At 37.2% G+C, this 19,188-nt stretch overlaps 1 protein-coding gene across 2 annotated transcripts in view; it reads left to right on the top strand.

The window, feature by feature from the left end:
- The first annotated feature begins 703 nt into the window (after nt 1-703).
- OTOGL (otogelin like) overlaps nt 704-19,188 on the top strand; it is a 135,654-nt gene continuing 117,169 nt past the window's right edge. For both annotated transcript variants that reach the window (XM_073214813.1, XM_073214812.1), the window contains exons 1-7: nt 704-796; nt 1,827-1,866; nt 2,822-2,870; nt 9,123-9,189; nt 10,824-10,922; nt 12,462-12,616; nt 18,070-18,191. In XM_073214813.1, coding sequence (XP_073070914.1) covers nt 718-796; nt 1,827-1,866; nt 2,822-2,870; nt 9,123-9,189; nt 10,824-10,922; nt 12,462-12,616; nt 18,070-18,191 — 611 coding nt within the window. In that variant the 5' untranslated portion in view covers nt 704-717. The remainder of the gene's footprint in view (nt 797-1,826; nt 1,867-2,821; nt 2,871-9,122; nt 9,190-10,823; nt 10,923-12,461; nt 12,617-18,069; nt 18,192-19,188) is intronic.

Here is a 19,188-nt window from a genome sequence, read left to right as displayed (position 1 = left end):
GCTAGGTGAATTATTTTATGTTCTTTTCCAAGTCATATATTAGCATATCATTTTTTTGTGTTATTTTCTGCTTTCGTTGCAGCAGTTTTAACAGAAGTATCTGTGGGCACGAATATGTCAACTTAAACTACACTATACTGGGACTTGAGTTGAAAAATATAGGCACGTGTTTTAGTTCACTTTTAATTCTTAAGGAAAAATTTATGAGAACATCTAGATATTTTAGGAATGATTGATAGGATTTTATTTCACATTTTTTCCCCAAAGGACCGCAATTGTTTTATGAATAAAACAAAGAGAATAGATTGGGAATCAGCAATTGAGAATAGTGGTTATCTCTTATGACATCATGAGATAGCAACAGACTTTTTTTGTTTTGTTTTTTTGATGCTGCTATTCTTAGAAGTTGTAAAAGCCTAACAAAAGCTAAAAAGGCACCCGATGTGCAAGAGCTGGATAGGGTGTAACTTAACACGGGCTCAGGTAAGAAGCTGCCATGCATTACTAATGAGTGACTCAGCCAAAGGGTTGCCTGCAAGTTCTAAAGCTTCAGATGCTGTATGTAGTTAGAAAGACTAGAATTCTTTTTTGAATTACTTTATTACAAAGCTGTATTTAAAGAAATTATTGCACTCTACAAATATACACACTTCTAAAATGCCATCAGAGTAAAGATAAAAAATTTGGTTGCATTTCAGGGAGAAAGGCTACACTGAAATGAACATTGTGAGAAAACTCAATTTAATGATACCTTGGAGTATACTCTTGCTTCAAATACTGCTGTTTTCATTACAAGGTAAGGACTTAAATTCTTCCCTTATTTTATTGTATTGTAGTCTCTCTTACAACTAATATGAATAGTTTGTCCTTATACTGTAAAGCACTTCGAAGTCATTAGAATGGATATGTAATGAATGAAACCCAGATCATCTTTTTGAAAATTCTTAATAATGTAGATAATTGGGACTTCAAGTTTTTATTTTTGGAGTTTTTTCTTCACAAGTTAAAATCATGCTTTTATGATGATGTGCAACTAAGAGCTCTGAGTCTAACTTTTTCCCTTCTAAAAGCTGATTTAAAACAGTTGTGTAATTTAAACATCTGAAATTGTATAATAAATAAACTGAAATCAAGTACTTAAAATTTCTTCATGCCCCAACCCAAAGAATGGGAAAAAGAGTGTTTTAAGAAGGACTGTAACATTTGGGGCTAAGGATTAACTTTCAATTATCTTTATAGAAATTTTATTTACAAATTAATTTTTACAAAATATTTTTATGGGGTAAGCATTTATTTATATTCAGCTGTTAGTTTTTAATCCCTGCAAAGGGGTATGTATTTTGGAAATTATAGGTGAAGTGGGAGAAATTATCGAAGTGTAGAAGACTAGAAAGTTCATAGACAGTATCTTGCAATCCTAATAATTCCTGAAACTCCAAGGGGAAAATGCCATAGAGCATTGAGACCTGGAGGGGACTTTGGAGATGAACTTCGCCAACACCATCCTCTTTTGATGTATTTGATAGCTTGCTTATCTTGGCATTTACTAAATGGCAGGACCAGGACTAAAACTTAAATCTCTGACTTCTACTGTATTATGTCTCTGTAGTCTGGGTATATGCTCCTTCTTTCTGGATTATCAGCACTCTGATATCTCATAGGGAATTTGCTGGGCAAAAATCATCTAGAAAATATGAAATAGCTAAGAGCAGACCTGAATCTAAGTTTTAGAGTTCAGATTAATCTGTTTAATAACCAGAACATGGGCCCAAGATATTTGGATATATTTTTTCATTCTCACATATATACTTATTTATCTCTGGCAGGATATATTTGTGTATCATCAGTCTTGAAGGCAAGATCAGAGTGAGTATTTCTTACTATTTATGTCCTCTAAAACATAAAGTCAATGTGAATGAGCAAATCTCAGCAGATAACTGTATCTGCCTTTGAAAAAAATAAATGAAATATTTAAAAAATAAGGGCATGAGATGCCCATGAATTAAAAATTAGCAGACATTCAGTTCTTTATTTACTAAGAAAATATGTTTCCTTTCACTTTAATTATAAGAGCTTTTGGTGGGGTTCAATAACCGTAGTGCTAGGGAGATACTACTTCCACTTCAAAGATTTGGAAGAAGTTATACTCAGCAATTTCCCCTTTTATTATTATTATTATTATTATTATTATTATTATTATATATTGTTACTTATTAATGTGCTGTATCTTAACATAAGGTAAAACAGTTTTTAATGGTAAAAAGAATAAAATTGTTCTAGCACTGAATAATGAAAATCATTTTTTGGACTAAACTGATGAGTTTAATGAAATGCAGAATTCTATTCACCATTTGATTTTGATAAACCAAAGTGGGGTATGCTTACTTACATTAATCTGCCCTTTATGACATGGAAAGAGAGAGAATTAAGCATCATGTTTGAAAAAAGTGAATGTGCTCTTGATGTGTTCTTATCACACCAATTTCATGAAGTCAGTGGAGAAAATATGGTGCATGTTGGTGCAACAATATTACACTATTTTGTTTATTTCTCTGTCTGAAGTTCCTTCCTAAAATTCAGTTTACATCAGGGACTGGAGAGATCTGGAGACCCTCCGGAATTTTGTAAAATGAGACAGCGCCATCACCCTAATCTAACTCCTTCAAAAGGGGGAGGGGAACCTTTTAAATGTTAAGCCAAGAAAGACCTCTTTGATAAAGTGATGGAAATCAGGAGGAAAACACCAGCTCTCTCCTGGGAAAGGCTTGTTCAGGTTGCCTAGGGGCCTTTGACTATACAAGTTCTTTTTGTTTTCTTCCAGAAACAGGTTTAATGAAAATCAACAGAAAAGAGCTCTTTTAGCGGCCCAGGTAGGTTATGCCTCAGATGGAGAGAGGCAGAGAAATGATCCGCTCTGTTCGGGCTTCTGCTGTCACTCCAACAAGAGGTCTTTGTGGAGGGAATGAAATGCTGAGAACGAGGAGGAAGGAGCAGGAAGAGGCCGAGAAGCTTCTCTACTGCTTCTCTTCTGCTTCTCCACGACCCTCAGCTTCATGCTTAGTTCACGTTACTTGCTGGTGGTCAAATGCTTCCCTGCTATTAACCTCGGTTACCTACTGATAGGCTCCCAGTACTGGTGGGAGATTTCATCTCATCTACTTCCTAGAAAATTTTAATTGCTTTAAAAAAGAATCACAATACCAGGACAAAGACAAGAGAACAAAAACAAGCAAATAGGGCAGAGAAAGGTGCAAAGGTGCAAGTGATCCGAGTTAAGTGCTGCAAAGGGCATCAGAAGTGTCCTGGTGTCCTAACAGGCAGCTTTTAGGTTGTCTGGTAAATCTAAATTACAGTCACTTCGGGACAGGTAACCCTATTATTATTGTTTTTGTTTTGTTTTGTTTCTTTGGAGGGCTAGGGAAGTACTGAATTTGAGGAGGTCTCTTAGCCTGGGGCCCTTTATATAAAGGACATTGGATAACATAATTGCAACATCTCCAAACTATGCTTGGAATGTTCCAGTGGGTGGGTTTTAAAAATATTTCTCTATGAAAGATGGATGGTAAAATGGAAAATCCTAATGTAAAAGTGTTTCTTCGGAAAGTGATATGATTTGTGTATTTATATAGCAAACAGCTTATAAATTCAAGGAGGCCTTTGTCAAATGCTGATTGCAATCAATTTCTACCAGTTTTTTCTGGTAAATGCCTGAAATTTTGTAATTTTTGGTTTTAATTAAAGAGAAGTGAAGACAGATTTGATATGATGCTTTGACAATGTACAAGACACAACTGATTTATCCTTGTCTAGAATGGAGATCATTTTTTGTACTAGAAGAGGAAAAAGATAGTCTATGGAACTGAAATACTTCTTTTTCCTTAGAAAGTGTTCTCTGTACGTAAGTATGTATGTATCATGTGAAGTGGTTGAAATGATTCTTTGAGAACTTTTAAGTACATTTTTGCCAGAAGGCCATATTAACCACAGAAGGACAACATGACTCAGAGGAAAATCCGATTTTGAGAAAACTGTATTTTGGTGAACCCACTAGATTGAAGAACCTATGAAACATACCCCAAAATTGTCACATAAAGTGACCTGTGGATGAGGTTATACTCTTGTTCATTTAGATGTTTTTAGAATTTTGTGTAATTTACCTCAAAGGAGTGATGTGACCACCTCCCTTTGTTAATAAGTGGGAAACACACTTACCTTCTCTTGATTACCCTTTTAGAGAAAATGAAGTACATGACACTTGTCCTACTTTCCATAATTAGAAAACGTGCATCAGTATTATTGAATATCTGAACAGGTTTGAAAAGAAGAAATGTTAAAGAAGGGCAGTGAGGTTATAATCATGCATCACGCTGTTTAGGATTGAAACTTCATCTGTTATGAGGGCATTTTTATCCAGAGGTTCATTCCCCTGCTCTAGGATGACAGAACACTGGTGGTTAGATACATCTGTGCAGGGATGGATTCAGACATATGTTGAGTGTGAGAAGAACAATGAGCAAAGGAAGACTAGATACAGACTTCTATTAATGTTGTGTTTGCGTGCTGCAGTGATTTCTCACCTAAAAACTGCTTCTCTGTGCTTCTCGGCCTCCTGTGGAGATTTAATAAGCAAGGAGGAAGAATGGCGGCCCTCTTTTCTCATTCATGTGAATATACGCACCCACTACTCGAATATTTTTGCATTGTTATTACATTTCAAAATTATTCTCCTGAAAGCGGCTGCTGAGGCGGTCTTAGGTGCAGGGAGATAATCTGGGAAGTGCACAAGTGAAGGAGAGAGGGAAGTGAACTGAGGAAGGGAGGAAGCCCAGCACAGTGTGTTAACGGGGTGCTCCTGCCCTAGGCAGCTGTGGCTCAGCCTCGTGAGGGGCGCTCTGAGGAGCCATGTAGAAGGTGTAGAATTTTTTTCCAAGGGATGAGGGAAGCAGAGGCATTCATCCACCAACAGGATCCTGCCTCTCTCTTTTGGTGGAGGGTGGTCTCTGGGGAATGTAGATTCAGAGGAAGGTGCTTCCTGTGCTCTGTTCTGGTTCGATTCTGCCCACAGGCAGAGGCAGAAAGGAGCCAGAGCTTGAAGCTGGAGGTGTCCATGCACACAGAACCCAGATGCACATGGGGTCCGAGGTGGGCTGGGAGGGTGTGGAAAGACGCATCAACAGAATCCTTTATAGTCATGCTCCCAAACAGGCTTGGGAGGCAAATTGTTTTGCTTTGACTATCCCCAGGTCTGTTGGTCTTTGTGGACGACATATGAGGGACCCTGTTAGAGAAGAAGCATGACTAGCGGTGTTTGTTATCTAGAAACTTGATGTCTAGTGAAGGCAGGATGTAAAGAAGTCAGGTCTGTGTAACTTGTCCATTGAATCTTTGTCATTTTAAATATGACAAAAAATAGAGGTGCTTCTAATTGTAAATGTAAGATACCATTCTGAGTTCAGATATGTTAAAAAAGTAAACCTATGTGCCATATCACCAATATATGTTTGTATATTGTCATATGATGATATATTGTCATGGTGAAATATTGTCACACGATACACGGAACACTGTAGTAATTCAGATGCTGTGGTAACTGGGTGGCTGGTGAGCTAAGAAGTCATTGTAATTTCCATGGAGGATGTGTAGCCTGAGTTGGGTGAGAGGATATAGGACAAAAAGCAAGTCATACATTCTTGCCTTGGTTTAGTGTTGTACAGTGTATTCAGTTTTTGCCTAAGAATAAAAATAGGTAACATGTTGGCAACCCTTCGGTGCCTGGCACTGCTCTTTGTGCCTTCCCCCATTTCTTTTCATCCTCACAATTCTGGGAGGAATCTGCTGTTGTCCCATTTAATAGGCTGGGAAACTGAGGCCGAGCAGGTTAATTTGTTCACTGTTATAAGCTTGTATGAGACAAGAGGCGAAGTCACTGTACACGACCAGGGAGCGTCACAGACAATTCACTGGAGCTGAAGGAAGGAGGCTGGCGTCTCCACCGTAGGGTAGCTGTGCTGGGTTCCACAGCTGGAAACAGAGAATAAGATGCTGTGCAGGGGAAGCAAGGTCATAGACGGTTGTTAGTCTAACTTAGTTTGAGACAGGGAGAAGGATACAAAGAGCAGATTGAGTGGTGAGGTAATACCCAGGAGGAAGGGGAGTGGAAACAATGAACTCGGAGCCACAGTGCGGGGCACGAGGTCAGGAAGGGGTGCCGAAGTGATGAAAGAGCCTTTTAGCTAGCATGGGGCAGGCAGCTTTGCTTGTTAAAAAAAAAGCTTTGCTGAAAAACTAAAATAAAATTCTACCTGTAGGAAGGAGGCCATAACCTGCTGAGAGAGGACTTTGCAGCAGGATCATGCTCTCTGTCCCCAGTTCTTCTTACCCTTTGCAGCTTTTTGAGCATCATCTGGTACTCATTTGGACCATGATGGAGCATGAACCAAAAATGCTGTGGGAAAGGACATTGTTCCAGGCAGCAAAATTACCATTCAGTCGGCATAAAAATCCATAACTGATTAGTTTTAGTAATCCATAATTACTTGCTACTGAGCCATTTTGACCTCTTAAAAATCCAGAGGCTTTATCTGGACTGTTTAGATTCATATAATGCTCTTTATTGCTAACTTTCTATGTGTGAGGCACTATGTGGGAATCTTTACATAAATTTTTTTATTGAAGTATAATTGATATACAATCATATATTGGTTTCAAGTACACACACAGTGGTTCAAAGTTCCCACATTATTAAATCCTCACCCCAACCAGTGTAGTTACCACTGTCAACATAGGAAGCTGTTACAGGATCATTGGCTGTATTCTCCATGCTGTAGTACCATCCCTGTGACCAACTTATATTATGATTGATAATTTCTGTCCCTCTTTATCCCCTGCACCCTCCCCACCAACCCACCACAACTCCTTCTCCATAGAGTTTATGCAAAGATTAGACTTCAACTTCTCCATAGTAACCACCAGTCATTTCTCAGTGTCTATGAGTCTACTGCTGGTTTGTTCATTTTGTTTTGCTTTGTTTTTATATTCCACGAAGAAGTGAAATTGAATAGTATTTTGTCTTTCTCTGCCTGGCTTATTTCACATAACATAATACCTTCTAGCTCCATCCATCCATGTTGTGCAAATGGCAAGATTTCTTTCTTTTCATGGCTGAGTAATACTCCACTGTGTATATGTACCACATCTTCTTCATCCATTCATCTATTGATGGTCATATCAGTTGCTTCCATATCTTGGCTATTGTAAATAATGTGGCAATAAACATAGGGGTTTATATATTCAAATTGGAGATTTTGTTTCCTTTGGGTAATATCCTAGAGGTGGGAATTACTGGGTATTATGGTATTTGTATTTCAGCTTTATGAGAAACCTCTGTACTGCTTTCCACAGTGGCTGGACCAACTTACATTCCCACCAACAGTGTAGGAGGGTCCCCTTTTCTCCACATCCTTGCTGACACTTGTCATTTCTTGCCTTTTGGATAGTAGCCACTCTGACTGGTATGAGGGTGGTTTGCATTACCCTGATAATTAGTGATGTGGAGCATCTTTTCATGTGCCTGTTGACCACCTGTATTTCTTTGGAAAAATGTCTGTTCAGGTGCCCTTCACCCTGCCCCATTTTTTAATTGGGTTATTTGCTTTTTTAGTATTGAGTTGTATGAGTTCTTAATATATTTTGGATGTTAACCCCTTATCAGATGAATCATTTACAAATATATTCTCCCATACTGTCAGTTGCCTTTCTGCTTATGATTTCCTTTGCTGTACAGAGCTTTTTAGTTTGATGTAATCCTACTTGTTCATTTTTGCCTTTGTTTCCCTTGCCCAAGGAGATGTGTCTAGAAGAAAATTGCTGATGCTTCTGTTCAAGAGATTTTGCCTATGTTTTCTTCTGAGAGTTTTATGGTTTCATGTACTATATTTAGGCCTTTAATCCATTCTGAGTTTACTTTTGTGTATGGAGTTAGACAATAATCCAGTTTTACTCTCTTGCCTGAAGCTGTCCAGTTTTCCCAATGATAGTTATTGAAGAGGCTGTCTTTTCCCCATTGTATATTCATGACTCCTTTATCATATATTAATTGACCATATATGTGTGGGTTTATATCTGGGTTCTCTATTCTGTCCCATTGTTCTTGTGCTAGCACCATACTGTCCTGATTACTGTAATTTTGTAGTATAGCTTGAGTCAAGGAGTGTAATGACCCCAGCTTTGTTCTTCTCTCTCAGGATTGCTTTGGCTACTTGGAGTCTTCTATGGTTCTATATGAATTTTAGGATTATTTGCTCTAGTTCATTGAAAAATGCAATTGGTATTTTGATAGAGATTGCATTGAATCTGTAATTGCTTTGGGTTGGATAGCCATTTTGACAACTAAGACAATTAAAACAACTAAAACAATTGTTTTAGTTTACTATTATAACTGCACAATGAAGTTGGTATCATTGTTCCTGTTTTACATGTAAGTAAAAGTAGGCACCAAGAGATTAGGAAACTTGCTTACAGAACAGCAGAATCAGGGCCCTATTCCAGGTCTGTCTGGTTCTATAATTCAAGCTCTTACTGTTACCTTAAAGTACCTTGTGTCTACAGTATATTTAAGTGCTGTACGAACTTGAAAGTATCAGCTCTTTGGAGGCTGAGGGTGACACATGCTTAACAGAACTCGTGTGGATGGCATCTTCACAGGGGTCTACAGATAGTGAGGAGTCATTGTCTCTTGGCCCATCAGTCCCATACATTTTCTCCAGACACATCTGCACTTGGAAGTAGCAGAGAGCTGCTAGAACGGCAGTCAGAACAGTATATGGTAGGGTTTATGCAAAGATTAGACTTCAACCAGGCTCTTTGGAAAAGAGGAAAAGAACAGGTCAGAAAGGATAAATGGCTTGTCAAAGTCATGTAAGAGAGAAAACCAAACCTTGACATCAGATCTTCTAACCACAACCTCAGAGGATCCCTTTCTGCCTCATCAAAATTGCCTCAATAGCCCAAGGAAATATAAAGTCAGTACTTTGTAATTTCTATATTTGTTGTTATTTTCCAGACTTTCTAATTTACATGTTTGACTAATTAAATAATTTAATTCTTACTCCTTTCTTTCAAAGTCTGAATCCACTTCTCCAAGATATTTCTTCCATGAAGCTATTAATTGGGGTGAGAGCAAAATAAAAGGTCAGTGCTAAATTTGATTTCTTGTATTTCCCTTCTCAAAAGACCCCTTTTGGGGATATATTGAATCACCTCTTTACTATTTCTGCGAAATGCATAGAGGAAACTGAGCCATGGTGGTAATGATATTTAGTAATAGTTAAATTTACTTCAATATTGAAATTTGAGTTATTTTTGGAAATAAGTAGAGTTAAACAGACAAAACTGGTAACTTCATGACCAGAAAGGATACCACTGGGGATCATAAACTTTTTCTGAATCATATATTTGTTCTTTGTTTCCTTGACATCCCTGTTTTTGCTTACCAATTTTCCATTTCCATTAAGCAGAATGCTAGTAATAGCTTGAAACTTAATTGTTTTGTTGTGTTTAAAATAAAAGTGATTCCTGACTAGTTTTGGCTTGATATTTATTTTCAGGAGAATAAGCAGGGCTGAATATAAATTTTGCAAGGTGATACATTTGTTTATCTAAATATTTAGACATTTATTCATTGGAGAAATGCATATTTATAATCTAAGATAAAATTTAAAGATTGATATGCCTCTAGGGGGAAAACTACATTTAAGCTTTGAAATTATGAAAAACATAATTTTTTACCTACATGTGTGATCAAAGATGAAACAGCTTATTTTTCCTCAGTTAAGGTATACTTAGAGAGTTGTAGGTTTTTAAATGTAGAAAAACATTTCAGATCAATAGATCTTAAAGTGGAAGAATAATAGTTTTCTAATTCTTGCCTGTGACAGAACTGTAGTTAAATTATTGCAGTTGGGTAACTGCCTTCCATGATAATAAAAATTTCAGAGGTGCAGTCTTTACTAATTCTTTGCAGTGACTCAAAGGTATCTTCTAGATCTTTCGATATATTACTTAAATCTTTCCTGTTTGAGTTTTGCTATTTGCATCTTGTCCTCTCCTTATTAGAGGAAATTTTTCACTGTGATTCATTTGAGTTTCTAAAACTCACTCAGGAGCTTGCTTCCTCTTTTCAATATAATCCTTGGGGATGATTTTTCTTTCCATGAAAGAAAGAATATTTTTGGTGATGTCCAGCCATGAGTGGTTTCTGCCCCATTAAAATCAAGTATGAGTCAGAAAGAATTCTTCATTTCTGATTAAGCCTGAGGATTAATTAATACACAAACTTCAAATGAAATGTTTAATTATTCTCTTCAAATATGGAGTTGCCTTTTGAGTTTTGTATTTTGCCTGATCCCTCAAGTTAATGATGGACGCTATTCTTTCATACAACACTTGCTCCTGGAGGAGCAGATTGGACGTGAAGTGGGTGCCAAACTCCGTCGACGAAATCATCTGCAGCATGTGTATTTCTGGTTCTCATCATCTGGGACAGGGATTCCTTACATGGGAACTTGACCTTTCCATTGCTTGAAGGAGGGTAACCTTTGCTCTCAGAGTATTTAAAATGTGAAAGCCTGTCTTTCTTGTTTCACAGCACACATAATGAAATGAACTAGATAGAGACCTGATAGGCCTAATTCTTTAGCTCATCAGGGCAAAAGGCCCAGGGTTGTGTGAGTTAATAATGGTTACAGCTAGTCTAAGCTAAATCTTGACATACTGTTTATAAGAACTGATGCACGCCAGAAGATAACTTATTTTTTGCCCTTCAGGTTCTTGTCCTCATGAATGCCTTAATGGGGCTTTCTGTTCTAAGACTGGTATGTGTGACTGTCAGATATTTCAGGCACTTGGGACAAGGTGCCAGATTGGTAAGTTTCAGGGATACTTGAGAGACTATGAGAAGCTGAGAACAGTAAAATATAAGTTGCTATACTAAAGTTTATCCATTGGGAGCTGGTACAATCATAGACTATGTAACTAGAATGTCCACGATTCATTCTAAGTGATGTAGAAATAATGTAAAAGAAAACAGATATGCCCACTTCCCCTTCTCTCTGATTGCTACTATTTCCTCAAGTGTTTTTTAGACTTTAAATGGTACTAGCCCATTAAAACCAGGTTCTCATTCATCTCTCTTTTGCTTTATAAATTAGATTTGTTTTTTGGAGCCACTCATTCTTTTTGACTTTGAATTAATTGGAATTCTGTACATAAAATAGAAATAGTTTTGAGAGCTCTTCAAAGGTAGAGGGTACATAAAAATATTTTTATTCACAGTGTCTAGGACAGGATCCCATGTCAATAATGATCAATAACTATTCATTTGTTTAATGAGTGTTTATGGAGCATCTGCCAAGCTAGGCACTGGGGGTACAATAGTGAGTAATAAAGACATGTTCTTGCCCTCCTGGAGGTGCAGTGCCCCTGAGGAGAGAACCGACATGCAATGCATACACATTAATCATGACATGTGCTATAAAGGAAAGTATAAGATTTTATGAAAATATGCCACAGAAGGAAGGCATACTGCCAGAGAAGGCTGCCTGCATAATGAATCATTGTTTTTTTTCCAAAAAGGCCAAAGTTCACCGAGGCTAACACATTTAGGCAAAAATTACAAAAAGACAAGATACTATTGTGCCTTATCTTAATGCTCCCTATACAATGTATTAAAATGTTTTATACATATTAAGTGTTCAGTGTCATTGATTCTCATATTATTCTAAACAAAAGGGTCTAAAAAACCAAATAGATACAGGCCTATCCACAAGGGTAAGAAGAGGGGGTGGGCATGAAGACAACAGAAGATGAAGTCATGTGATTTAGGGCACACATTGCTTGAAATCTGGCTGGTTTGAGGTCATGAATTCCTAAATTCCAGCATACTTTGGATGACAAATGCTCCCCACCCCAAGGTCCAGATACATAAACATGAATTTTTTGTTGGGGGTTATTTTTCTGTATGGTTACTGTTAAGATATTTTTGATAGAATTTCAGAGACTGAAACATTGTAATGTTGACTATATAAATTTTTAGGATAATCAGTGGTGACATTTCTTTATTTTCTAAGCCATTGTATTTGTTTATCACTACTACCTTCTTTTAGTGGATCATTTTCCCTACTCTTCCCTTCAAAGAGTCTCTCTTTGGAAGCAGAAATTAAGTAAGTTTCTAACTTAAATCTTTTCTTCCAAACAACTTGGAGACCATGTTTTTCTTCAGGGGAGTTTAATAGTTTTGAGAGCAGTTAGTAATTTTATGTTAGTTATTTCTTCCTGTGATATTCACCACCAAAGAAGAAAATATTTATTTTAATGAAAATTAGAGTCACCAACCATGACTGAACCTTGCCAGAGACAGTTGTAATTTATTTTTTACTACTAAATATTATCTTATTTATTTTCAGTGCCAAACATGGGCAATGGCAGAGATGGGATTTGCAAAACCTGGGGACAGTACCACTTTGAAACGTTTGATGGCATCTACTACTATTTCCCAGGAAACTGTTCTTACATTTTTGCAAAGGACTGTAGTAATTTGGAGCCTCGGTATACTGTATGGGTACGTGATCCTAGGGCATAATTAACTTAAAATATTTTTGGTGAAGTCTGTATTTTAAAGTGGATTCTGGATACATGATGAAAAATGTATAATGATCATAGTGTGAATACTTAGGGCCCTGACTAGGGAAGAGGGGTTAGTGCTTCATGGGAGGAATAAAATTTGCTGCTATATTGAGTATAGTTCTACTGAGATGGGGCCTAGGACTGGGAGAAAAAAGTTTGGATCCACGTAGAAGGGACTTACAGGCAGCGTGGAAATGTCTATCTCATGTATGTCATAATATCAGCTCCAGATGATATCCCCGATCTTCAGGTTTTATTCCAACATTTTGAAGAGGGGTAGGTTCAGGCACCAAACTTATGACTCCCACAGGTTTCCTTCTTGACAATCCAGTGTGATGACCACCTGGATTATTGTTTTCAAGTGGCATCCCTCAGTATGACCTGGAGGCTGGCGTTTATGGAGTACGTAAGCACAAGGTAGACGACACCAAGACAGGCAGCTAGTGGTGAGGTGGACTGATGCTGTCTGATTCAGGTCAGAGAGTTAGCTTTTAGTTGAAGATTTCTTGATTCAAAAGAGTTCTTAAGAGATACCTCAAAATGCAGGCTGCAGAATGGCTTCACCCTCAACTGGAAGAAAAGTCAGGCACCTCTCTCCCCACTCATGCTCATCCTCTGGATTTCCCGGTGTCCCAAAGCACAGCCAGAAAACTGTGGTGCTATCTTGTTCAAAAGCTAGAATTCTCCATAGCCATCATTTATTTGACAATTTGTTCTAATTTTTCCTTCTAATTTACACTGGAGTTGCTTAAATTCCCCTCTTCTTCTAGGGGTTGCAGAAATTTAAAGTAGGCGCTGAGCTTTTGAAGAGTGACAAATCCTGTGGCCCAGAAAGGAAATGAGGTCTATTGAAATCAACTGATGGGGCACAAGGATTAAAAAGTAGAGCTCTCCTTAGCTAGGGAGGTAGTGAGACGCATCTTTAGTGCCTACAGGGTTCCTGTTTTCAGGCACACATTGTCCTTTACGCCTCCAGTCTCTTGCTGGGTTTATCACTCGAACACCTTCTGACTCCCTCATTGAAATGTTCTTGTCAAGAGTCTAACCCTTGTGAGGACTAATCTGTCAACTAACTAGATAATCTCTCCTTTGATAATAACACACAGTGCTCAACTGTGCTTCCAGAGTTAATAGATATTGTTTCTACCGGGCCCTGTTTCAGCGGGTGGAATTTTCTTTCAAGTAAATAACTTCATTTATTTTAAATGTCATCTTACTCCTGATTGTAGAAAGAGTTCACTGCTTTTGTAAAAATCTGAAAAAGTCAGAGAAGACTAAAAAATGATATTAGAATTATCAGCCAAGAGTTACCATTTCTAATGGCTTCACATATTTCCTTCTACACTTTTTCCTCTGGATTTTACAGACATTATAATATTGAAATCATATTATCTATAACTTTCTATCTTAGAGTTTCACCTAACATTATACCAAGAACTTTCCTCTATTTCAGTAATTTTGACAAACACAAATTTTGTAGGCTGTATTTGTTCCAACTGAGAGAATTCTCAAATCATTTAAGTAAGTCCTGTTTTAGAAATTTGATTTGAAAAAATATTTCCAGAGACAATTGATAAACAGCTTTATGCACATATCCTTTTTTATAGTCCTGATTATTTTCATTTTCTTCTTTAAATTCAGTTTTATTTTTATAAAAGTAATACTTGCACATAGTTTAAAAAATTTCATCAAGGCATATGAAGCAAAAAAATAGCCCTGCTTTCCTTCATTCCCCAACCACAGGTAAAGTCTGGCTCCCCAAAGGAAAATACTTCAACTTTTTAAGCTGTTTCTTCTGGCTTTTATCTTACCTGCAAAAATATGCTATTATTTCTTTATTTTTCCAAGTTAGGGCTTTTTGTTCACTTCCTGCTACGGTGAATGGAGTTATCTCATTTATATTATCCTTCTTACTCCTAACAGACGTAGAGACATGCACACTCTCCTTTCCATCTCCTAATAGAGTTATATCACCATTTTAGGTTTTTACATTATTGTTGTTTGTGTATTACACATGCATGAATAAAACTCATGTAAGCATTGTTTAGAGCTGGTTATTATGATTCTCTGTACATTTCTATAGCATTAACAGTTATCCCATTTTTTGTTTGCTGCGTTTTCTTCACTCTAATCATTGATTATTTTCTTCCAAACTCTCTGTCTGTATAACATTCTTCTCAACAGGGGCAGATACTTCAGGCAATCCCTCAGTTTCTCATTCCTGCCTGAGGGGTCCCTCCCTTGGTTCTCTGTTCTCCTGCCCCACCCGCGACTGGTTGCCTCCAAGGCTGCCGTATACCTGGCACCTGGGGTTTCTCTTCACTCTCCTCCTGGACAATCTCACTTTTCTGTCTTCTCTACTGGTTTTCCTGTTTCTTGGGCCCCATGAAGTGCCTAGTGATCTTTGAACTTTGTTTATACTTAAGAGATAGGTTCCAAAAAGAGTACTGGATGCTTCAAACGTGTAAAAACCATATTGGATGCTTCAAACACGTGGATGGATCTGTTGCAGTGGTGACTGGGCAGGAACCCATTTGTTCTTGACTCACCTTGTTTTAATTGACTCTATTTTCAAGTTGCTTTCTGGAAAGGATGATACTTACCTGGAAAGTACACTGAGTAGTTAAAAATTTGCAACCTTCATTATAATTTGGAAATCATGTTCAGAATTTTGAAATTCAATCCATTCTGATTTGTCTTCATTTTGCACATGACCTTTTCCCTTGCCCCCAGAAATTTTTACATCTTCTTTTCTTTATCCCCAGCATTCTGAGATTTCATAATTATGGAAGGATTTCTTTTTTTCTTTGATTTATTGTGCTGAGCCCTTGATAGGCCCTTTCAAGCTTACAAATCCCTCAGTTTTAAAAAAAACATTTCTTTCTTTTCTCTTCTTTCAGAATTTACACTCCTTTCTTCCAGAAATTCTCTTATTTAGATATGGGAGCTCCTAAACTGAGCAGTCGATTGCCAAATTTTTTCTTATTGTTTTTCCTCTATTTTCCATCTTTCTGCTTTTTTGTTGTATGTTTTGGGAGATTTCTTTCCAACACTGAGATGTTTATGTTCCAAACATTTTATTTCAGTTATAAATTTACCCAGTCTATCATCAATATCTAACTATTTTTATTCATTGAACTTCCTTTTAGCAAGATTTAATTCTTGTTTCATGAATGGCAACTACTCACTTTTCTCTTTGAGGTGTCGGTTATGAATCTTTGGAATTTTATTTCTTCTTCCTGTCTTTCATGTCATAGTCTTTTATCACATGATCCATGAATGTTTATTCACAATTGGGAATTAAGTTCTAATAGCTGCTGGGAAGCTCTGAATATATATATGCCTGGGGGCTTGCTTACTCAGTGGGGGATTAAGCCGGGAGCCTCTGGTTTCATTAGATAAGCCCCAAATATGAGTACGTGTATGTCTTTTTTCCTTTTTATTTCTCCAAAAAAGAATCCTGCAGCATCCTGCTTGGAATCAGATACCTGCATTCCTGGATGCTGAAGACATCCTAGGCACAGCCCTACTTCAGACTTTTGCATGTGCTGTTCTCTTTACTTAGAATGCTCTTCGAAATATCTATATGGCTTGCTCTTATACCTCCTTCGTCTTTACTAGAATTCCCTTGTCAATGAGGCTTCTATTGTTCCACTTGATCTAATATTGACCCCAGTTGCCTCTTCAGACTCTCTGTCCTCTTTCTTTGTGCTTCCCCTTCCTGTCATCTAGCATGGTAAATATTTTAGTTACATTTAGTTATATTTTTTTATTAATTGTTTTCCTCTAATGTAATATAAGGTTCATGAGGACAAGTATTTTTTTACTGAAGTATTGTTTATATACAATCTTATATTGGTTTCAAATGTACAACACAGTGGCTCAATGGTTACCCATATCATTAAATCCTCACCCCAGCTAGTGCAGTTGCTGTGTCAACACAGGAAGATGTTACAGAACCATTGGCTATATTCTCCATGCTGTACTACCGTTCCTGTGACCAACTTATATTGTGATTGTAAATTATTGTGCCCCTGTATCCCTCTTACCTTCCCCCACACATGCCCCAACCCCTCCTCTTTGATAACCTCTAGTCACTTCTCAGTGTCTATGAGTCTATGGCTATTTTGTTACTTCCGTTTTGCTTTGTTTTTATACTGTATAAATAAGTGAAATCATTTATCTTTCTCTGCCTGGCTTATTTCACTTAGCATAATATGCTCTAGATCCATCCATCTTGTTGCAAATGGTAGGATTTCTTTTCATTTTAATGGCTACATAGTATTTCACTGTGTATATGTACCACATCTTCTTTATCCAGGCATCTATCGATGGACACTTAGGTTGCTTCCATATCTTGGCTATTGCAAATAGTGTGCTGATAACCATAGGAGATCCTATATCTTTTCAAATCAGAGATCTTGTTTTCTTCTGGTAAATTCCTAGAAGTGGAATTACTAAATTGAATGGCATTTCTATTATTAGCTTTTTGAGGAACCTCCATACTGCTTTCCACAGCGGTTGCACCAATTTGCATTCCCACCAACAATGTAGGAGGGCAAGTATTTTGTCTGTTTTTTTGACTGCTAAATCCTCAGAATCTAAGACAGTGCCTGGTATATAATAAGTGATCAATAATATTTGCTTATTAATCATTAAATTAATATATATTATATTCTTGCAATGTTAAAATCTATCTTATCATTGGTGATTTTTCTTATCACTTTTGAACTTACAAATTTCTTTTCAATCTATATAGTTGCCTATATTTTCTTCTAGTTATTTCATGGTTTCATCATTTATGCATTACTTTTTGGAACTTTTGAAGTTAATTTGAAATTTCCTCCTCTACTTTCTTTTCATCCTTCCTTTTTTTTTTTTCTTTTTACTAGTAAACTAATTTTCCCATCAAGTTGTTTTAGAAATAACTTCTTTCTTCCCTAAAATGTCTGGGAAATTTTATTTATAGTGAGGTTATAGTCACTTTTGCAGCCCTTAAATATTGCGTTGTGTAGAGCCCCATTTCATGAGCCTCTAATGTAAACAATATGAACGTGAAAATTGCAAATGTGTTTGTGGTGCTGAACTTGTCTCCCATCAGAACTAAAATTTTCTAGTACATACCATGTGTCTTTAGGATATTGACATCCAACATATAAAGATTCACATCATTTTTAAAATATGGTAAATTAACTTGTACATTATGAAGTTAATTCTGTTGCCCAATTTCTGAGGTAAACCCTCTTTTACTCTTGACAATCCTAAACACAGTTACTGTCCTGGCACTAGTGGTGCTACAGCTGTAGATGGTTGCGGTTGTAGCCCACACAGAACCTGCATGTACATATTGTTGGTTCCCATGCTTGCTTTTGTTTTTCTCCCGTTAAGGTTCATAACAGCCCGAGGTGCCTTGGTTCAGTGTATTCTTGTTATCGGTCAATCAGCTTGTTCTTCTCAGACCAGGAGGAAATCCAAATTTATGGGCACGAAATAAAAAAGGATGGAATCAGGTAAGATATGATAAATGATATAATGACAATAATACCACAGATTCATAGAATATTTACACATTGGAAGTGAATTGTAGAGAGTAGGAAGAAAGGATTTCTTTTCAATAAAAATCTCGAAGTTAGATCACACAGACGTTAAATGTTAGTAGGCTCTGAGGCCAGTTAGGTGGCCAGGAGTCTAACCAGTTTAACCTCCCTAATGCTTGTTCAGGATACACATATGTTTACACAGTTAGCGATAAGATTATTATCTTACTCTAAGAGATTCAGGAGAAATCTTCATGGCTCAACCCTTCAATTATTTTTGCTTTCTTTGTAAAAGCAATCCTCCATTCGTTCGTTTGTTGGTTCCTTCCTTTCTTTGTTTCTTTTCTTCTTTCTCTCTTTCTTTCCCTCTCTCTACCTCCCTCCCTTCTCCCTCCCTCTCTCTCTCTCCCTTCCCTTTCCCTCCCTTTGCTTTCCTTAAAATAAAACTAAACCTCTGAAATCCTTTGTGAGTTTTGGGTATCACTTGAGATTTCCCATCAATGTTCTAACAGAGATTCAGAGCCAATAAATCACCAGCCTTCTTCCACAGGCCAGAGTGGGGCCCACTCTGGCTTCCTATCTGACAAGAATAAAACCTGAGGGTCTTGGGGGAAAGTGATAATTACTTATTTGGTGGAAGGTTTTATATATTTTAAGCTAGGAATATTGTGGAATAACCTACCTTCCAATCTAAATAATGATAGAGATACTCAATTTTAAATATTTCCTGGCTGCTTCATGTCAGGAAAAGTAAATTATGGGATGGAACAATTCTATCCATCATTCAGAATTCACCAGCAAGTGTTTGAACCATGGGGATTCTTTCTAACACAAGGACCTTACCAGCTTATGTACTTTTCTTCTTAGTTTAGATTCCCTAAGAGGCAGCTGATGATAGGAGAAAGGGCTGTGGATGAAGCACCGTGGGGTCAGGTGCTGGCCGAGAGCTCATCCTAGGCAACAAGCAGCC

Source organism: Manis javanica, chromosome 10, assembly GCF_040802235.1.
Source record: "Manis javanica isolate MJ-LG chromosome 10, MJ_LKY, whole genome shotgun sequence".
NCBI lineage: Eukaryota > Metazoa > Chordata > Mammalia > Pholidota > Manidae > Manis > Manis javanica.
The sequence above is the reverse complement of the archived record's forward strand: the minus strand, read 5'-3'. Positions and strand labels throughout refer to the sequence as shown.